This window comes from Chiloscyllium punctatum, chromosome 6, assembly GCF_047496795.1.
Source record: "Chiloscyllium punctatum isolate Juve2018m chromosome 6, sChiPun1.3, whole genome shotgun sequence".
NCBI classification, from domain to species: domain Eukaryota; kingdom Metazoa; phylum Chordata; class Chondrichthyes; order Orectolobiformes; family Hemiscylliidae; genus Chiloscyllium; species Chiloscyllium punctatum.
In genome coordinates this window covers 76,687,115-76,708,938 of record NC_092744.1, presented here as the reverse complement: position 1 = coordinate 76,708,938, position 21,824 = coordinate 76,687,115, and the positions used below count along the sequence as shown (strand labels likewise).

The 21,824-nt window shown below is 42.2% G+C and overlaps 1 protein-coding gene across 3 annotated transcripts in view; it reads right to left on the bottom strand.

Annotated features, from left to right (window-relative positions):
• Positions 1-21,126, bottom strand: part of LOC140478526 (erythroferrone-like) — an 88,215-nt gene extending 67,089 nt beyond the window's left edge. For 2 of the 3 annotated variants that reach the window (XM_072571783.1, XM_072571784.1), the window contains exon 1: positions 20,274-21,126. In XM_072571783.1, the coding sequence (XP_072427884.1) occupies positions 20,274-20,438 (165 nt within the window). In that variant the 5' untranslated portion in view covers positions 20,439-21,126. The remainder of the gene's footprint in view (positions 1-20,273) is intronic. The other variant, XM_072571785.1, reaches the window with a different exon arrangement.
• Between the last annotated feature and the right edge of the window lie 698 nt (positions 21,127-21,824).

Here is a 21,824-nt window from a genome sequence, read left to right as displayed (position 1 = left end):
TCGGAGCACTGCCCCTTCATTAGGTGAAGACTTCACTTGATGAGGGAGCAGTGCTCTGAAAGCTTGTGATTTTAAATGAACCTGTTGGACTATAACCTGGTGTCGCGTGACTTCTGACTTTGTCCACCCCAGGTACCTCCGCACCATTTGGACAAGGACCTGTGTTGGTTCCATCACTAGGTCGTCCTTCAGCTTTTCTTTAGGGAGAAAGAATCTAAAAGGTGCTCCCTACATCTTGTACTTCATGTCTCTGGTCGATCTGACCTTACGATCTCCTAAAAGGAGATCAGGACCATGCCTTTGATTGGCATTGCCAATTTGAGTCAATACCATCCTGGGTATGTATTGTTGGAAACCAGCTTTGCCAACTTTAGAGGGGGTTAATGGAAACTGCTGATTTTCTGATGTGTGAATAACTTATTTTGCTTCAGACGAGTGTAATCTTATTTTCCCCTGCAGTGCTATCCGAGCTATGCGGTTAGGTAAACAGACTGGCGCCATGGCCGAGGGGCACCGATTCACTGAATACAATAAAAGCAATGTAATCCTCCAATGGAAATGTCGAAAGTAAAATATTCCATTTCATTTTATAAATGTAATAAATTAGACCACTGGCAAAAATTATTATAGGCAGAGCAGAAAGAGCTAACGTATATTTCGGATGAAATTTTCCAAAGTCTAGCAAACTTAAGAAAGGTAAATGTACATGTTCCTTAGGTTGAAGTAAGTGAAAAGTATCAGAATGCCATAAATATGATACACAATGTATATCCAAAATGATGCAATTTTAATTTAATGAGGCTAGCTTTGTGTTTGACTTTTCAGTAGCAGACTGAGCAATGTCAAATCCTGTATGAATAACATACGTGGGTGATGCTGGATAATAAGGAACAATTTACTCCTTTACAGTGCTGAATAGTTTGGGCGTGGTACACTGTCAGCTTCTGTATGTGAAATGTACAGGGTAGTCCCTCAAAGTGAGAAGGACAGATGCAGGAAAGCCAGTGGCAAGAACCTGCATATACATTCTGTTAAAGTGGGGAGGCTGTTCTATGGCCACTACCAGTGCATAAAATATACGTAAAAAAAGAATTAGTCATACACTGTACAGGGATATTCATAAATGTGTGTCTCAGGACCAGCTCCTGCAGCACCCACTGGATAAAAAGGGAACAAATCACTCCCGCTTCCTATTTCATTCCAAAAGGTACTGAGCTATTCCTCTCATCTTGTTTGAGATCAGTCCTATTCGAACCCGAACATCTTGTGTCCCACCAAGGTAACTGGCTGATCCACCTACAACACCCTGTTGCCCTTATGGGCAGCAAGTCCAACCGTAGTGCTTATCTTTCATGTCATCTCTTACTCAAGTGAAACACAATGTCATTTGTCCATGTTTGCCGATGACGATACATTTGGAGACATATAGATAATGCAGCTGGGGCAAAATGTTATACAGATATATGGCTAGATTATGCCACCTACTTAAGGAAGACCTAAGAAAGATGGAAGGCTCAAATCCAGACGATTTTGGCCCAAATGCAGAAATCCTTAAAAACTAGCAAGCATGTACCAAAAGAAAATTAAAAGGCTGATTGGCATGCGAAGGGATGGAACTTTTGTTACGGTTACTTTGATTTGGTTTAAACTTTTGGTTGGATTTCATCTGGGAACTGTATCTCATGAAGCATATATTGGCCTTGGAGGAGCTGATTCATCAGAATGATACAAGATCCAAAATTGTTAAATTACAAGGACAGGTTGCATACATTAAGTTTGTATGACCTTAAGTATACAAGACTAAAGGTGATTTGATTGAAGAGATTAACACAATCAAAGGATTTAACAGTATTATAGACAATAGACAATAGACAACAGGTGCAGGAGTAGGCCATTCAGCCCTTCGAGCCTGCACCGCCATTCAATATGATCATGGCTGATCATTCCCAATCAGTATCCTCTTCCTGCCTTATCTCCATAACCCTTGATTCCATTATCTTTGAGAGCTCTATCCAACTCTTTCTTAAATGAATCCAGAGACTGGGCCTCCACTGCCCTCTGGGGCAGAGCATTCCACACAGCCACCACTCTCTGGGTGAAGAAGTTTCTCCTCATCTCTGTCCTAAATGGTCTACCCCGTATTTTTAAGCTGTGTCCTCTGGTTCGGCACTCACCCATCAGCGGAAACATGTTTCCTGCTGCCAGAGTGTCCAATCCTTTCATAGTCTTATATGTCTCAATCAGATCCCCTCTCAGTCTTCTAAACTCATTCAAACTTATTCCTGGAGATAAATTATTTCCTGTGGTGGAGCTAGCCCTAAGAAAGAAATGTGACCACATTTGTAGAACTGGGGCATTAGGGTAATGTCAGAAAACACTTTTTCACTTGAACGGTAGAGGAAATATGTAACGTTTTCCCATAAGAAGCTGTTGAGGCTATTGGTCAATTGAGCATTTCAAAAGTGAGGTTGATGATTTAATGTAGAATGTAACTGTGATCTAGCTGAGTTCCAGATCAGGTTTAAGCAGCTGAAGACTTTATCCTGTTCCCCTGTTGCTGTTACTCTATGATAATCCACAGTGTAATCAATTTTATCATTTTATCCACTGCATTTCCATGAAGCCCTCTGAAATTATTGGTCTTGCCAACATTTATCAGCCAAATGTGCCCTCTCTCATGCTTCTTTTATATGTGAGATTTCCACAAACGTGGATGATCCTCCAGCATTCCATTTAAAATTAAATGGGATAAATACCTGAGAACTCGCATAGAGTGAGGATTCTAGAAAGTGGTCTGCAATCTGCCTGAAATAGCGTTGTGCAGCATTTGCACACACTTTCTGAAGTGAGGAACAAAGATCTCCATACATATCACAAGATCTAATCTTATAAGTGATAGTGAGTCTTCAAGGTAGCTTTGGTTCAGAAGAATAATTCCTTTGATCTCAATCTGCCACAGCATGTTTTCAACCTACAGTTTACCTGGGACATAGGGTGGAGGCTAAGGGAGAAAGCAGGGGCCGCATCACATCAATTTAATCCTCACTTCTTGATAAATATTGAACACAATGAAAACAATTCTCCAATTCAGTGTTGAAGCTACTGACTGAAATCCATGAGAAACACACTCCTGGGTCAGGTAGGTTATTTGGTAGATTCAGAGTAATGTCCTCCCTATACTGTTTATTCAAACATTTCTCATGTACCAGTATGGGTTAGAAATACAGTGAAGCTGTTTCCCAATATTTTTAATCAACCTAGTCAGAGGTTCTGTTACACACCTTTGGAGCAGTTGGGACTTGAACTCAAGCCTCCTGGATTACCACCACAAGATCTCTTCAAGTTGTTTCTATACTGTCCCATTCTGCACTCACAAGTTACGCTAGGAAAAGGTCCATATTTGAAATGGTGTAAAGCTTTGTCTAACACTTCAGTGTCAATTACCCAAGGGTATAAAATAATCCAATATTTCCCCATCAAACTTCTCCAGGTCATTTACAGTTTTGATTAGATCAAGTTCAAATCTCTAGCTACACTCTCCCATCAGATACTCTCAGACCAGGTGTAACACAGGTTTTGATATAGAATAAAAATCCCTCGATGGACTGAAGGGTCTGTTTCCATGCTGTACATCTCTATGACTCTATATGACTCTATGGCACATTCCCAATTATTATGTGTAGCTACCATGAAGGACACTCCTTCTCAATCTCTTCTCTTTCCTAACCCTCAGGTTAAACCACCTCTATTACCTTTCTCTAATGAAAGGACAACCCTATGGTCTGGTAGGACAATGGTGACTTTGCCATTATGTCAGTCCCAATAAAGTGTGCCCTCATACATGTGTGTGTTGTTATCATTTTCCCGGTTGCATATGTCTCGATATCTCTTTGGGAGAATTTACAGCAATTGGGAACACTAACATTTTATTATCTTCATCAGCGTTTTATCATCCTAAATAAACTGGGTGCCTTTTTTGGATTGATACTAATATTATACTGACTGGTAACATTCTCAGGCGAGTAAGATTGAATGGCAGAGAATGCCAAGATTCAGGAATCTTTAAACCACAATTAAATTGGAAAATTTACTGGAATTATTCCTGGTACATGTGATGGAATTCTGGTAACTAATACTGTAATAAGCAGGTTCCTGCATCAGTGCAACAATATTTATGTAACTATGTATCTTGAGGCAGCTGCAGTATGTACTGAGAACTGACCACAGGCCTAACCATCTTACCCCTCTCATGGATCTGCACCCTTTGACCATCTTAGACATTTTGTAATACCATGGCAGAAAAGTTGTTTGTGCCATTGGTTATGCAGAGAATTGCCAGAAATTCACAGGTTTTGTCCCAGCATCACAAACTGGCTGATTCCATAGAACCCAAGAAAGGTTATAGCACAGGAAGAGCCCACACAGTCCATCTTGTCTGCACTGGCTGAATAACCGAGCCACCTGTTCTAAACCTGTCTTGCTGGTGCACAACTAGGAGGTTACAGCTCTTCAGATGCAGGGTTGACTCAATCCAAAAACCAGGTACACGCTTCACATGACACTCTAACATTCCCAGTGAGAGACACGAACCCAAGTGTTCATCAACATATTCAACCACCTTTGAGTCAATCAAACCTTGGCAGCAACTATTCCTGTTCTCAGTTTGATATTTGTCCAGCTGCTTTTAAACAAACTAATCTGCCCGCTCTTGATAGCTCAAGTGTTTCGGCAAGAGGTAAGAGATTCTCATTGGAGATACTGGTGTACGATTACCTGAGACATTCTGCTGCCTGCCATTTAAATGAAAGAATGAGTTGAAGCGTAGTGCAGGCTGCATAAGGAGGATGAGGGTAATGCAGGCAAGGCTGCAACCATTGCCCATCTCTGGTTGGAAGGAGAGTTGGGCCATCCCCTTGATGTGCTGCTGGCCTTGTGGTGATGCTGCTCCCACAATGCTGTTAAGCAGGAAGTCACAAGAGTTTGATCCAGCAATGATGAAGCAACGTAACCTTTGTTGATTTGCTGCTTCTGTCCTTCTTGGGGATAGAGGTTACAGGGGAAGGGGAACCTTTCAAAGTAATGTTCATGATGTGCTGTGGTACATCCTGTAGCTTTTATATATTGTAGTCATAATATAATGTCTGCAGTAGTAGAGCACAGCAATCAAGCAGCCATGGAAACAAATAAGTGAACGGCTGTGCTCTGGATAATGGTGGCACGGTTGCTCAGTGGTTAGCACTGATGCCTCACAGCACCCGGGACCCCGGTTTGATTCCAGCCTCAGGTGACTGTCTGTGTGGAGTTTGCACATTCTCCCCACGTCTGTGTGGGTTTCCTCCGGGTGCTTCGATTTCCTCCCACAGTTCAAAGATGTGCAGGTTAGGTGGGTTGGCCATCACTTCAACTCCCCTCCCACTCCCCAAAGGACATGCAAGTCTTGGGCCTCCTCCACTGCCCAATTAAAGCCACCCAACAACTGGAGGAAGAATGCCCCATCTTCCGCCCTTCAACTACACGGCATCAACATTGACATCATTAGTTTCCAAATTTCCCCTCCCCCAACTTCATCCCAGATCCAACCCTCCAACTTGGCACTGCCCTCTTGACCTGTCCTACCTGTCTATCTTCCTTCCCACCTATCCAGTCCACCCTCCCCATTGACTTGTCACAATTACCCCTAACCTTCACCCATCTATTGCCTTCCCAGCTACCTTCCCCACCTCCCTATTTATCTCTCAGCATCCCTCCCCTTCCATATTTCTGATGAAGGGCTTATGCCCAAAACATAGACTCTCCTTGTTCCTCAGATGCTGCACTTTTCCATTGCCACACTTTTCAACTCATATACTAAATTTCCCATAGTGTCCAGGAATATGCAGGCTAAGTGGATTAGCCATGGAAAATGCAGGGTTACAGGGAAAGGGTAGATCTGGATGGGTTTCTCTTCGGAGGGTCAGTGTGAACACGATGGGTTGAATAGTCAGCTTCCACACTGTAGAGGATTCCATGTAAGCACCTTGTGTGTTACTGCACCTACAAACATCAGTATAGATTTGCTTGTGGATGCTGGAGGTGAGCACTCATTGTAGTTTGTTCAAACTCTGTGGTGGTCTTATAAGCTTGCTATTGATATGATTGGCCCAGCAAATCATCTGATCAGCAGTGGCCTCCCCTGAAACGGTAATGGTTTTGAATTTGGTGCTAGTGGAGGCCAATGGTCAGTCTAAACCAGCAGGTCTCACAATCCCTACATTGTGGAAATGGACCATTCAGCCCAACAAATCCACATCAACCCTCCAAAGAGTAACCCACCCAGACCCATTCCCCTACCCCATATTTATCTTGACTAATGTCCCTAACCTACACATCCCTGGACACTATGGGCAACTTAGCATGGCCAATTCACCTAACCTGCACATCTTTGGACTGTGGGAGGAGCTGGAGCACCCGAAGGAAACCCATGTAGACACGGGGAGAACGTGCACACTTCACACAACCAGCCGGCTGAGGTTGGAATCAAACCTGGGACCCTGATGTTGTGAGGTAGCAGTGCTAACCACTGAGCCACCGTGCCACCCTAGACTCAGCTGGTTTGCTATATGATGGGAAAAAGTGAGGACTGCAGATGCTGGAGATCAGAGCTGAAAATGTGTTGCTGGAAAAACGCAGCAGGTCAGGCAGCATCCAAGGAACAGGAGAATCGACATTTCGGGCATAAGCCCTTCTTCCTGACCTGCTGCGCTTTTCCAGCAACACATTTTCAGCTCTTCCAAATGATGGGTCCTGCCGAACAATGTGAAATTATCAGTCACAAGCCTGACCTGAGGGAAGGTCATTGATAAACCAGTTGAAGGTGGTGGAGCTGAGAATGCTTCACTTGAAAACTGCTCCAATGATGTTCCAGAGCTCAGAAAGCTGATCTTTGTTAAGCCCGAGTACATTGTGTCAGGAATAAGCCTCCAAAGGACTTTTTCTTTGACACGAAATAACCTCAGTTTTGCTCTGCTACTTGATGCTATAATTCATTGAGGAATATGGAAAGCAACTGATCTCACCTAGCTCCTGGTATTCATTTTCGGTGTCCAGGTCTGATTCAAGATCGCTAAAGGTTTAGAATCAGTGGAATCAGCTCTCTTCAAATGAGTGCGTGGAGGACAATTGGCCAGGTGATATTCATCTGTTTATTTTTGGACTAGGACAGACCCTGGACAATCTTCTGACTGCCCTAGCTACACTGCAGGAAGGCTGGCTTCAGAAGCGGTTAGTTTAATTGTGCAGATCTGCAGCACGATAGCCAACTCTTCAGGCACAATTTGTCGTATTGTGACTGTAGTTTTTCTTTTCTCCAATGATCCACTTACGTCTTCTGTGTCCCTCAGTTTTGCAAAGTCCTGGATCACGTTTACTGTCAGCACTCGTTTTTTTTCCCCCCAGTTTCAATCTGTCATCCAACCCACTTCATCGACAAATCTAGCCCCAGAATTCTTTTTATTTTTCTTTACTGAACCTTCTCTCATCTATCAGTGTCTATTTGAAGGGCGGGTGCACAGAACTGCACGTAGTGTATTCACCCGCATGTAAGAACAGATTTTCTGATCCTTTGCTCAGAGCAAGATATCTTGTACACCATAAGCATGCAACAAAAATAATGGGACTGCTGTCTGGAAATCTCCCTTGACTGATTTTACAAGACAAAAAAATCATAGCCATTGTCTCGTTTCTTAGGTGTCCAGTTTAAATGTAGAATACAGCCTTCAGCCATAATCATAACAGAATATACCCTAACAATTATTTCCAACAAAGGAATGTTCATGTTTAAGTGAAGTCTATAGTCACACTATCAAGGTGGCCTTACAACACAGCCCTGAAATCATTCTCAGACTGAAATATCACACATTTGATACAAGCACAGAATGTCAGTCCCACTGGTTAATCAGGTCGGTACATGATTCAGTTACTGGGACCCACACCATTCACTTATCAATAGGGGACAAGACCTGTCATTAATCTGTTACTGGGTCTCAGGCCATTCATTAAGTGGTGACATGGGATCATCCTTTTCATTAATCAGCTATAGGAACCAACCTATTTATTAATCAGTCAGCTACTGGGGGACAACCATTCATTAATCATTTACAGCTAGGGAATCAGGTCATTAGTTGATCCGATACATTGGACAACTAGATACTGGGGACTGAGCTATTCATTTTTCAGTTACAGAGGACTTCTCCTTACACTGATGTACAGAGATGGCCTCCTGACAGGAATCTGAATTGGCATGTCTGTGCTGCTGATCAGTCATTGCAGCAATTGGATACAAGAGGTTTGGTAATGACTGCAATTCAATCTGTCAGTCAGCGTAGCAATTACAGGATGTCACTCGGCATAGGGATGTGGATAGCGCCAGGCAGTACAGATCAGTTTTTGCAAGAATCAGATACAAGAGACGGGTCATTAGATTAATCAGGGGTCGAATATCTGTCATTGCAGGAGCCAGTTGGAGAACATCAGCCATTATTGAATTCAAGCCCAGTGCCATAATTAGTGCAGGAATCAGCAAACTCCTCTATCTACCAGTCACATCTTCACTACTCCCCTTTCTTTATTTTCCACCTTTTTTTCTGCTTCTTCCTCCCCGCTCTGATAGTGCTAGTATACTGAGGCTCAGTTTGTTGGGTGCCCAAGGCCTTTAATGCCAGTGACCTTTGACATTGAATGTTGGTCAATATTTTAGGCTGGAGGAAAATTGCCACGAAACCTGAATCTAATGACCGCTTTTGGCTTTTCCCATTGGAAATTACTTGGCAGCAGTTTAACTAGGAAACTTGACCGAGTTCTCCCCTCCTTTAACATCACTCAGCCATTCATAGCGCCCACCCTAGCTTGGTTTGGCGATCAGAGTCGAGAGCGTGTTGCTGGAAAAGCACAGCAGGGTCAGGCAGCATCCAAGGAGCAGGAGAATCGATGTTTCGGGCCAGAGCCCTTCATTCTTGGCCCGAAACGTCAATTGTCCTGCTCCTCCGATGCTGCCTGACCTGCTGTGCTTTTCCAGCAACACACTCTCAACTCTGATCTCCAGCATCTGCAGTCCTCACTTTCTCCTAGTTTAGCTGTCAGGCAACAATTGGTTCAGTGAACAGAAGATTATGTTTAAATCACATTGGTGAGCTCCATACCTGGCATCCATTAGATACAGTGAGCCATCAGCAGCAGCAGCTTTGTGTTCTAACACAATCTGTAACCTCATGGCCTGACATATCGCAGCATTGCTATCAAGGCACGAGATCAATCCTGGTTCAATGAGGAGTGCAAGGGAGCACGGAGAAGGAGCACCATGAATACCTGAAAATTAGGTACCAACCTGGTGAAGCAACAACAAACCATGCACACTTGCTAAACTGTGGAAGCAGCATCAGATGGGCACAGCAATATGGATTCATAAAGATGCAAATGGGTGAGATCGAATTTCTGCAGTCCAACCGCATTTGGGAAAGAACATATGCTTTTGGAAAAAGAGTAGACTTTTGGCTCCCTCAAACCCGTTCAGCCATTCAATAAGATCATGACTGATCTGTTTGTGACCTCAACTCAACCATTTTCCTATCTGCTCCCCACTGCCATCATCCTTGATTCCCTTGTCAATCAAACATTGAATGAACTCAGCCTTAAATGTATTCAATGACCCTGCTTCCACTGCTTTCTGGAGAAGAGATTCCACAGACTGACAACTTTCTGAGCGAAAGATTTCTCCTGAACACCATTTTAAATTGGCGATCCTTAATATGAATCCCATAGTTCTCAACTCCTCCATTACAGGAAACATGGATTCAACACCCACCTTGTCAAATGCCCTCAGAATCTTGTATGTTTCAATTAGATCAATTCTCAGTTACCTAAATCAAATGGGCAAAGCCAATTTTAAAAAAGAATTCGTTCATGGGATATAGGTATTGCTGGCTTGGCCAGCATTTATTGTCCGTCCCTAGACGGTCTAGACAAGGTGATAGTGAGCTATGTTCTTCAACAGCTGCAGTCTCTGGGGTATAGCTACCTACAGTGCCATCAGGAAGGGTTTCCCAGATTTTGACCCAGTAACACTGAAGGATTGGTGATATACTTTCAAGTCAGGATGATACATGGCTTGGAGGGGAACTTGTGTTCCTCTGCATCTGATGCCCTTATCCTTCTAGATAGAAGTGGTCACAGCTTTGGAAGAGGAACCACAGTGTGTTGCCATTGGAGAAAACGTATGTTGAAGCCTGTGGATATGGTGACAACCAAGCAAGTTGCTTTGTCCTGGATGGTGCTGAGCTTCATGACTGTAACTGGTGCTGAACCCATCAGGAAAGTGGGAAGTATTCCATCACAGTCATGATAAGCACCTTGCAGATGTTAGATGACATCTACCTGGAAAAGCAGGTGAGCTACATTTTGGAGAATACCTCGCTTCTGTTTTGCTCTTGAAACCATTCTATTTATATGGCCAGTTGAGCTCAGTTTCTGATCAGCAGTGATCTCCAGGATGTTAACAGTGGCTGATTCAGCAATGGTAATGCTGTTGAACGACAAGGGCCAATAGTTAGATTTTCTCTTGTTGGAAATGGTCATTGCCGACACATGTGTGGCTTGAACGCTCCCCATTCACAATGAGGAGGTGAATCCAACATGTCAATGCCAAGGACAATGGTGAAGTATTTTCAGCTGGAAGAGGTGAATAGGTGATCAGCTTCAGCCTCCTCTTAAGGCCTCCAACACCACAGTTACCAATCTCCAGGCAATTCAATTCACTCTACAGGCGGGCAGCATGATGGCACAGTGGTTAGCACTGCTGCCTCACAGCACCAAGGACCTGAGTTCGATTCCATCCTCGGGTGACTGTGAGGCATTTGCACATGTCTGCGTGGGTTTCCTCTGGGTGCTCCGGTTTCCTCCCACAATCCAAAGATGTGCAGGTCAGGTGAATTGGCCATGCTAAATTATCCACAGTGTTCAGGGATGCGTTGGCTAGGTGCATTAGTCAGGGGTAAATAGAGAGTAGGGGAATGGGTCTGGGTGGGTTACTCTTCGGAGTGTCGGTGTGGACTTGTTGGGTCAAAGGGTCTGTTTCCACACTGGAGGGATTTTATTCTATGAATGTATGGAATTATGAAATGGCTTTAGACATTGGTAATAACTAACTCTTTGGGTGCTGACTACATCATGGTAGTTGTGACCTCCAGAATGAGTGGTGCCCCTAGCCAAGAGGTTTTAGTACAGTTACAACCTTGGACCTACCCAACAATTTGGAAAAGAAAAAGAAAGAACTGCAGATGCTGTAAATCAGAAACAAAAACAGAAGTTGCTGGAAAAGCTCAACAGACCTGGCAGCATCTGTGGAGATGAATCGGAGCTAACGTTTCAGGTCGAGTGACCTTTCCTCAGAATGGTTCTGGACAGAACAGAAGTTCTGTGAAATGGCCACTTGACCTGAAATGTTAACTCTTGATTTCTCTCCATTGATGCTGCCAGGCCTGCTGAGCTTTTCCAGCAACTTCTGTTTTCATTGTGAATGCGGAAAATTGCCCAGGTATGTCCTGTTCATAAAAAGTAAGACAAATCCAATCCAGCCAATTACCAGTCCAATAGTTTACTAATTATGTTAAAGTGATGGAGCGGGTGAGGTGACAGAGTCTGTCCTTAGCAATAAGACCACATTTGGAGCAAGTGTGGCATCAAGGGACCAAGCGTCAAGAAAAAAATTGAAGTCAATGGAAATTTGGGAGGAATCTCTCAACTGGTTGGAGTCATGCTTTGGGCAAAGGACAATGGTAACCTGGCCAGTCATACTCACATTGAATAAATAAATAAATAATAGATTGCTCTTTCCCTAAAATCTGTCATACAGCAGGATCTGTTCTGAAGATACTTCAATGTCTTATGGCATTTTTATTATCTTTTGTTCGTAGCCTTCTTTTCACTTCTTTGTGATTAAACAAACTTAAGTGAGCTTAATCTGGAAGTGACAGTTTGACATTGTTTATTCCTGCATACCCAAAGTGATAGACATCAGGTAAGAAGGACTGCAAGTCCTGTGACACATATTCTACTCACTGGATAAGTAGACAGATTCGAAGGAGATGCGTTCTCTCCGATTTACTTTAAGTACTAGTTTAAATTGTTGGCACAAAATGTTAACCATTATCCTGCAGCACTGGATTAGATTTCAGCCTGAAGTATGAAGTGCAGTAAATGGTCCCCTCATATAATAGAAGTGAGAAGCTCTGCTCTGTAAGTACTGCTGACTGTGACTGGAATCGAAGCAGACTTTAATACAAAGATACTTTTAAAATGTACATTTTAAATAAAGTTCACTCTAAGATAATTTCACAGTATTCAAAGCTGTATGAGATTGATACAATTGTTTTAGACACATTGGCAATAATAGAGGTATGAAACATAAGAAATATTGCTTGCAAGTTTGGAGCAAATCAAATTACTTCTCAGCTAGGGTGTGAGACATAAAATATATTGAAAGAAATGTCACAGATGATTTCAAGAAGCAATTGAACAAAGTTCTGAATAGGGTTTGTTTGAAGAAAATAGTTAAATCCAATGGACAACCTTAGTTATCATTAGTTTTCAGTTCTCATGCGTACTGTTTAGGTTAAGGGAGAAGCCGTCAGATTAATTGCTGCTATCCTAAAACATAGCCTTAAAATCACTTTGAAATCCATTCATTCTAACCCATTGACAATCCTCTACATTACTGATGAATCTGGCTTCTTGTTTATATCGATCCTGATCTCAGAGCCTGTTCTGTGGTTTTGCACCTAGCTTATCAATCACTGGGAGCTTTAGTTGGCGATGAAAACAAAAATCAAGAAATCTTCTGGAGCTTCATTGGGATGATTGTGTATACCAAAACTGACTTCATAATTTCAACAGGAACAGCTCCCCACTATCACCAGCATTCATAACAATCAGGGTAGCTCAAGCCCTGCACACACTACTATTCTCGAGTGATCACTGTTTCAAATTAGTTTTTGTATTACCCACCACTGTTACTAGGTTAAACCTGGAATGCCTTCTTTAGCAGCTCTGTTGTTATGCCTTGACCATAACGGTTAAACGAGGCTGTCCCACCCCAACATGCCATTTTCAAATGTGTTTTTGGATAGTCAAGATATGTTGGCCAATCCACATCCTTTGAAAGCATTTTTTTAAAAAACTCATGTGAAATGGGAATGAGTACAGGAGGACAGAACATTGACAAATAGGAGGTTATAATGGTGAAGGGCTAAGGTTCAGAACACCGATGTTGAGCGAGTCAGCAGAGATGCCTGGATGAATCAGAATGTGTTATTACTGAGAGAATGTACGTGTGGCTTTTAACAGAAGCTTTCACAAGAGGTTCCAGGGAGGGTTGCTGAGGTTCAGCTTCTGCCCCATGATCTAGCATAGAAAGAAGTGTGCCCTCTACTGGAAGTTAGCAGAATGGCTCATGCTCTTCTGCCTCAGCTTCTTCATGAGTTAGGGCGTCAAGGGAGCAGAGCTCAAAAAGGAGACTTGCAAAAAAGTAACATTCTATTAGCAGAATGTTCAAAAATATTTATTTCATCAGAGCAACATCAGAAATTTCAAATTCCTACACTAATTGCTTGATGCATTTGTTTCTTTTTCAGCTATGTTACTTTCTAAGATATGAGTGGATGCTGAATCAGAAGGTGCTGGAATAGTCTGTCTTGGGGAACAACACTGCGTCTCTAACTTGTCATTAAGAGTTTGATCAGACTATGTAGAGAAAGCTTTGCTCTGTATCTAATCTTGCCATATCTACCTCAAGAGTGTTATTAGCAGGAGTACAGAGGAAGCTTTACTCTCTCTCTAACCCCGTACTATACCTGTCCTGGGAGTACTCGATGGTAGCAGTGTGGAGAGAAATTTTCCTCTGTATCTACGCAGGGAGTTTTTGATGGGGAGAATGTACAGAGAGATTGACTCTGCACCAAAGCCCATGTTGCACCTGATCTGGAAGGGCATCTGAGAAACCTTTATTCTCAAACAGACTGGTCTTGCACTTGACCTGACAGTGGAACTTTTGGTACATCGAAGTTTACACAAAATTACTTAAACATTCTTGAGAGGGCATGTTCTATTTTGCTCTGTGGAATGAACAGGCTTGATAGGCTGAATTACCTTCACCTTACCCCAATTTTATACTGATCAGTGGGTTTCACACATTCAACTAAACATGAACGCCACCAATTGTCTTGGCATAATGGCCTTCAGCTTTCTCAAGAACCCATTACTCTTCAAATCTCTTTAATGGAAATTAGATTGAAAAGAATCATAATGTACAATAAAACAATTCATCGCAAACAATCTATAAAAGTTATTTTTTAAATTCTCCCTGCATACAGAGCCAAAGATATAGAACATTATAGTAATGTTGAGGATTATGACTAAACTGGAAAGGTTCAAAAGGTTACTTGAAACTGAAGAGGACTAAAGGAATCAACAATAACTATCGATATGTCAGAGTGGGTCTTTATCAATCCATTATGTTTCTGTGTTCCACTCCCCTTCATATTAGATTAGGATGTTGTGAAACTTGAAAGGGTTCAGAAAAGATTTACAAGGATGCTGCCAGAGTTGGAGGAGTTGAACTATAGGGAGAGGCTGGATAGGCTGGGACTGTTTTCGCTAGGCTGTCGGAGGCTGGAGGGTGACCTTATAGAGGTTCATAAAATCGTGAGGGGCATGGACAGGGTAAATAGACAAGGTCTTTTCCCTGAAGTGAGAGGGTCCAGAATGAGAGGGCATATGTTTAAGTTGAGAGGAGAAAAATTTAAAAGGGACCTAAGGGGCAACCTTTTCACATGGAGGGTGGTGCATGTATGGAATGAGCTGCCAAAGGAAGTAGTGGATATTGGTAAAATTACAACATTTAAAAGGCATCTGGATAGTTATATGACTAGGAAGGGTTTAGAGGGATATGAGTGAAGTGCTGCCAAATGAGACTAGGTTAGGTTGGGATATCTGGTCGGCATGGACAAGTTGGACTGAAGGGTCTGTTTCCATGCTGTACATCTCTATGACTCTATCTGTATCACATACATTCTTCACAGTAGAGACAATATGTGAAGAGCTGAGAATTCCATCATAGTCCATGTTTCAGTCTTGTTGGTTGAATAATTTCAATAAAACCATTTCTCAGGAAGTACATTACCTCTATATTCAATATGTTGATTTGGATGGTCCACTTCCATTTTGGTCAACAATGGGGTTAAGATGTCAACACTGAGGGACTCAGTGATGATCATTGTATTGCATACTGAGAGAAGTTAATGGAGCTACACCTCCTCTCACCACCTCCCTATCCGTGTGACCATATTCACAGCCAGGTATCAGTTTTGTAATAACTTCTTTGCATGGTGTATATGATATGACTTACGCAAATTCATGTTTACATCATTCACCATGTCTTTTTTTAATTCATGGTTTGTGACTTTGCTGAAAGCTGGTGTTCAATTTATCAGTCAGGGTCTGTCTTTCAAACATCCTTAGTCCATGAGTTTTTAAGAATTCACACATTTAATGAGCCTAAATTAATATTTGCGTTCTTTCATTTGTTTCTCTGCTATGTCTTTATATTTCTTGATTCTTCCAGCATATTTATCACATGGCTCATTTTTAAGACCCAACTAAAAATGAGTTTTCTCCAAGTCGTAAACTGGCCTATGAAGCTACTTATTCTCCCGTCAGAAAGCATCTTACCCATCTTATACATTTCTTATAGCTAGTCTGTTGTTAATCAGTTGGCAGCACCCTCATTTCTGAGTCATGGGTTCAAATCCCACACCAGGGCTTCAGCACAAAAGTCCAGTCTGACCTTCAAGCACTGTATTGAGGGTATTCTGCAAAGTAATCTTTCAGATTAGACATTAAACTAAAGCTCCATCACCTATTTGGGAGGGGATAAAAAAAAAAGACCTGCGACACAATTGTGTAGAACACCCGAGCAATTATCCCTTGTGCCCTGGCCTATATATCTCTCAGTCAACATCACAAAGAAACAAGTATCTGGTCTTTTTCATTTTGCCATTTGTGGGAGTTTGTTTTAAGCAAATTGGCTGTCGCCTGTCCATTATTAGGAACATGACTGTCCTTCAAAAGTACAGAGGTTTATAAAATCATGAGCGACATGGATAGGGTGAATAGCCAACATCTTTTTCCCAGGCTAGGGGTGTCCAAAACTAGAGGGTTGTAGGTTTATGGTGAGAGGGGAAAGATTTAAAGAGGACCTGGGGGGGGGGGGCATTTTTTTTCACACAGACAGTGGTGTGTGGATGGAATGAACTTTCACAGGAAGTGGTGGAGGCTGGTACAATTACAATGTTTAAAAACATCTGGATGGTTATGTGACCAGGAAGGGTTGAGAGAGATATGGGCCAAATGCTGGCAAATGGGACTAGATCAGTTTCGGATACCTGGTCGGCATAGACGAGTTGGACTGAAGGGTCTGTTTCCATGTTGTACAAGTCTGTGACTCCATGACTCTATTTCATTAGCCTTCAAGAGCTTTGAGACGTCCAGTGGTTGTGAAAGGTGCTATATAAAATCTAGATTCACTGAAGTTAGCTCAGTTACAGTGCCTTGAATTTCATTTTGGTATATTTTTAATATGAAACTTATCAGGTTTCTGTCATTATAAAATCAATGTTCAGTCATCTTTCAGTCAACTATTGCTCTTCCTCTGTTCAGAGCATTTGCAATGCTAGCTCCTTCCTTGATTGGAATACAGCATAATTAAGGAAACATTTCTAAGTAATTTATTCTATGCATCTCTATTTGGCCAACATTTGTATAATCATATTTTGCTTTAGGATATTTCACATCCCCATGATTACATGTCTGTCATTGTTAAGAGCATCTTATTTCCTTCAAATCTTACCCTCATTTTCTTTCCAACTATTCAGTGTCGTGGAGTACTCCCAATGGAGACAAAACTCCCTAATTATTTCTCAGCACAAGTCAAATGTTGCTTGATCATCAGCACCAGTAAGAACGTTCTTTCCTTAAGCTGCATCCATCTTTTCAGTTGGTAAAATTACTCAAGTCCAGTTTCCTCCCACAGTCCAAAGATGTGCGGGTCAGGTGATTTGGCCATGCGAAATTGCCCATAGTGTTAGGTGCATTCATCAGTGAGAAATGGGTCTGGGTGGGTTAGTCTTCGGATGGTCGGTTTGGACTGGTTGGGCCGAATGGCCTGTTTCCACACTGTAAGGAATCTACTCTAATCTAATCTAATCTAATCCTTTTCTTCCCTCTCTACCTTTCCTGAAAGTTTTACTGCCAGTATCTTCAGCTCTTGCGTTCTGAAGCAAAATTTTCACTCACTCAGTCTCCAACCTCATTCCCAGTGTTTTCCTTTACTGCTCTTGATTTCCAGACTAATATGTTCACACTCAAATAGAAACCTTTTGCCTGGTCCTGAAGGTGCTCCTCTCCTTCTGTACTTTTTTCATTTGTTCATCAACTTCTATCTTCTTAGCTTCCATTCTATCCTAAAGCACTTCCATAAATGGTGGTGTCTTTTGACGTTTCAGGAATGCATCATGTGCCACAGTTTTGCACTGTCCCTTTAACTAGACAGTGGGTTCCATTTGAATATTCTGGAATGTATCGCGTGCTGTGGCAATCAAGTGATATCAAACCAAAGCTTGGTATCATGCTCATCATCACTCAGCTTTCTTGGCACACAAAGCTATCACTAACGCCCAGGGCTGGACAATCCCATCTCTGACAGGCGTGGGCTGAGATCTTTCACAGATTTCCGTGAGGTTACTAGACAAAACAGCTCACCACTTTACAAACATCAGTGACTTGATGTCTCAGACTCCCCATCTTCATTGTTTCTTTCTTACTTCCCACTGATTAGATCCCAGACTGTAACTCACTGCCAGGTATCCTATTCTCATAACTATTCGTCAACTAATAACCATTGGAATGTAAAGCCAACAGTGCATTATAGGGTCGAGATGATGGGATTGGCTGACTTCTGTGTTGTAAACTCTGTGACTCTACTTCATTAGCCATAAAGAGTTTTGAGATTTCCAATGGCTGTACAAGGTGTTATATAAAATGTGGCCATTGCTAGACAAATTGTGAATCTAGATTTTATAGAGCACCTTTCACAACCATTGGAAATCTCAAAGCTCTTCATGGTTAATTAAGTAGAGTCAGAGAGTTGTACAGCACATAAGTCATCCAAGTTGTTTATCCTGACCCTGTAATGCACTGTTGGGTGTACATTATATTGTATATAGAGTTGGCAAGTAGTCTTGTGTCTCTAGAGAGGATTAGGCTCAATATGGGACTTCACACATCCCATGGCTTTGGTCACATACCTCACGCTCCACCTAGTTATAACTTGGCTCCTTCACAAGTTGTATTTTCACTCATTCTTGTTGTACCCCACCCAAAATAAACACCCTTTGCATTCTACTTCAGCAGTAAGTTACTTCTCATCTCCTTGCCCCTTCCAATCTGCTGCCATATTGTTTCAAAGTAATTTTCATTTCAGCAGCTCCTGAGAAGGTGTACCTTGCTCTAGTCTTGACTTTTGAAATTCTCTTCTCTCCCCATCGCCCATGATGCTATTTCCCGCCCGAGTGCCACATCCACCACCCCTCCTGCCTCCCCCCAGCACCCGGTCACGACCCCCATGTCATGTCCCGACACTCAAAGCAAAAGGCAAGTTTTACAAACTAAGCAAGCCAGCAAGAAAGCATCTGATAGAAAACCCAACGAGGAATCAAATAATTACAGGGTAAAACATAGCCTGTGGAAAAAAAAAGAGAAAGCCATGTTTAAAGAAAGTGAACTGAGAACATGAACAAATGAAAGAGTGGGGCAAAGAAAAGCAAAGTGAAAGGCTGCAGGGAAAATAGAAAGGTATTAATGGCTTAGGAACCTTTGGACAAGCATCCAATTTGTAACCCATCCCTGATTATCCATTATTCCATATACTATATACCATCCAAACCCCTTGATTAGATTGTAGTTTGGAACTCATTCCCAGTTTTTCCTTATTCTATGCATAAACCATCTGGAGTCCTGAATTAGATTCCAGTCTGTAACTCACCCCTGGGTATCCAATATTTTGTATATAAACCACCCAAACTCCTCAATTAGACGCAGGCTGTAGCACACTTCTGGATATCCATTATTCTATATAGAAACCATTCAGACTCCTTGACCATATTCCAGCCTGCAACTCAGTCCTGAGCAATGCTCCTTCTAAGCTACACAACTACACAGGAACCCACAAACTCCTGCACAACTTGGCCTCTTTATATTACCGCGTTATGTGTAGCTACATAAATTTAAAGGACCCATGCACTTCAAAAAACTCCCACACAGTATATAATGAAAAAAAATGGTGGGCACATTATTTCTGGATATCTATTATTCCATTTATGAACCACCTGAACCCATTGATTTAACTCTAGTATATAACCTTCATCTGGTTATCCATTATTCTACATACAAAGCATTCAAACATCTTGATTTAAGTCCAACTTGCCACTCATTTGAAGGGTGTCTATTATTCTGCATTCAAACCATATGAAACATTTGATTAGATTCCTTCAAACTGACTCCCTTGGTGTCTGTTATTTTATATATAAACCATAGGAACCCCTTGATTAAATTCCAGCCAGTAACTCATTGCCAGACTCTCTGGTTATTTTATATGTAAACCATCTGAAGCCCTCAATTCGATTCCACCCTGTCCCTCAGTCTCGATATCCATTAGTCTATATATAAACCATACACACTCCTTGTTCATTTCCAGTTGTAACTTAACTCCCTGGGTGTCTGTTATTGCACCTATAAACAATCTGAATACTTCAATTACACCGTAGACTGTAACTCAATCCTTGGGAATACAATTCTCTTAAGCTATTAAGATTCCAAAAAGAAAATCCAAATCTCTTAAAAAGGCTGCAAGGTAGAACTGCTCCTGCTTCAGAACGTCGGGACTTGCATGCTTTTTCCACTGAGTGTTTGCCTGATCACACCTTGCAATGACTCCCTTGCACACACACGTAGCATGCTTACCTACTTACACACTTGCCAATTTGCATTGATTCACTTGCACACACTCTCTGTCCCTTCCGTGTGCTCACCCACTTACACACTCACTCATCCACCTTGCACTGACTCACCTGCACGATCTCCCTACTTGTACTGGTGCACCCACTGGCTTGCTTACCTGCCGGTTCACTTACCTGTTGACTGTCGGGCACATTTATTATGCGGTCCAAATCCTCTTCCACTGGTAAAGCTTTTCTCCCCATGGTTTTCACAACACTCCGATCAGTCTGCACCAGCTTAAACAGCACAAAATCGACCCACAATGTCACAGTCAGGAGTACTGCGAGTGAGGCTGCCATCTGTCTCCGTGTACGTTATTATCAAGTATAAGCATCAATAAAATGTCGCGAATTTCAATATTCTCTTGCTTCCAATGTACAGATTTGATTTGTCTCACCACTTCTGAACTGAAGGGTTTGGTTTGGGTTTGCTCTGGGCTTTTGCAGATTCTTAGACAGAATACTCACTTTCGATTGAAACCTCCCATGCAGATGTCTTTTTCTACATGCTGTTATTTTTAATCCTTGAATGAACTCGTGAAAGGAAGAATACAATTATCTTCCAAGGACCTTTCTTTGGCGTTCCTAATCCCGAGCAAGCACGGTCAGTTGTGCCTCACTCACTATCCATGGGCCTGGTCTGGCTGTGTTTTAGATAAAATATCAGAGACACCTGATTGGCCACTGTCTTAAAGAAGAGCTTTGGAAAGACACTCTGGTTGCAAACTCAGTCCAGGCAAGTGAACACTTTCCTCATCATTACTAACAATGAAACCTTGCTTTGAGAATCAGCCTTCTCTCTTAGATGATGGCAAGTCCCGCTGATAATTGCCTGATCTCTTAGCGTCAGGTGACAGGGCTGTCCTGGCCTTTTCTGACTCGCATCTCCTTTCACTGAACATGTAAAGGTTTCTCTCTGCTTCTCTCTCTCTCTCTCTCTCTCTGCCTCTTGTAGCGTTTCCCTGTGTAAATATCTGACCTTCTGTCAGGCTGATGCTCAGGTTCCCGCCCCAGCTCTGCCAGACAACAACAGGGCTGCTTCTCTTTCCACACCTACTTCAAGTTACAGAACTTAACTCTGTAGCAGCCGCAGTACTCACCAATTACCATTCCTTGTCATTTTTTCACACACAAGGAATAAAGGAGCACTTCGCTTTCATTCAGTCCTGAAGGCATCTTGGGTTCGGTTCCAGAATTTGTGCAGTCACTGAGTTAAAAAGAATGATTCAACACTGTCTAACAAACACTGTAGAGTTTAAAATGTGTGTCAGTGTTAGCTCCTATACATGTATGTTGTGAAATTCTGTTGAGGTTGGAGAGAAAGTGGTGAGTGTGTCTTTGAGCTGAAAAACAGCCACATTTATTAGCTATTTGAAGTATTAATATAAATAGGTAGTAGAGAACATTTTGCTAGCTCAGTCTGGGTCTAACTGTCTCACATCAGCAATCATCACTGATGACATATTCCATTCATTAGTACAATGGGACTTAACTATCATCCTAGCCCCACTCCAACCCCAAGTGTTTTATCCTATCCCGGTGGGTCCAGCAAGGTAGGTAATGTTCGGGCTCCTGGACCCACCCACTCCAGGCAGCTGCTTCCCCCTTCTTTCCTTAACCCTTTTGTATTCTTTCTACATCTTTCTCTTTGCCTTCTTCCTGTTGGCAGAGATGGAGGGGGTGACA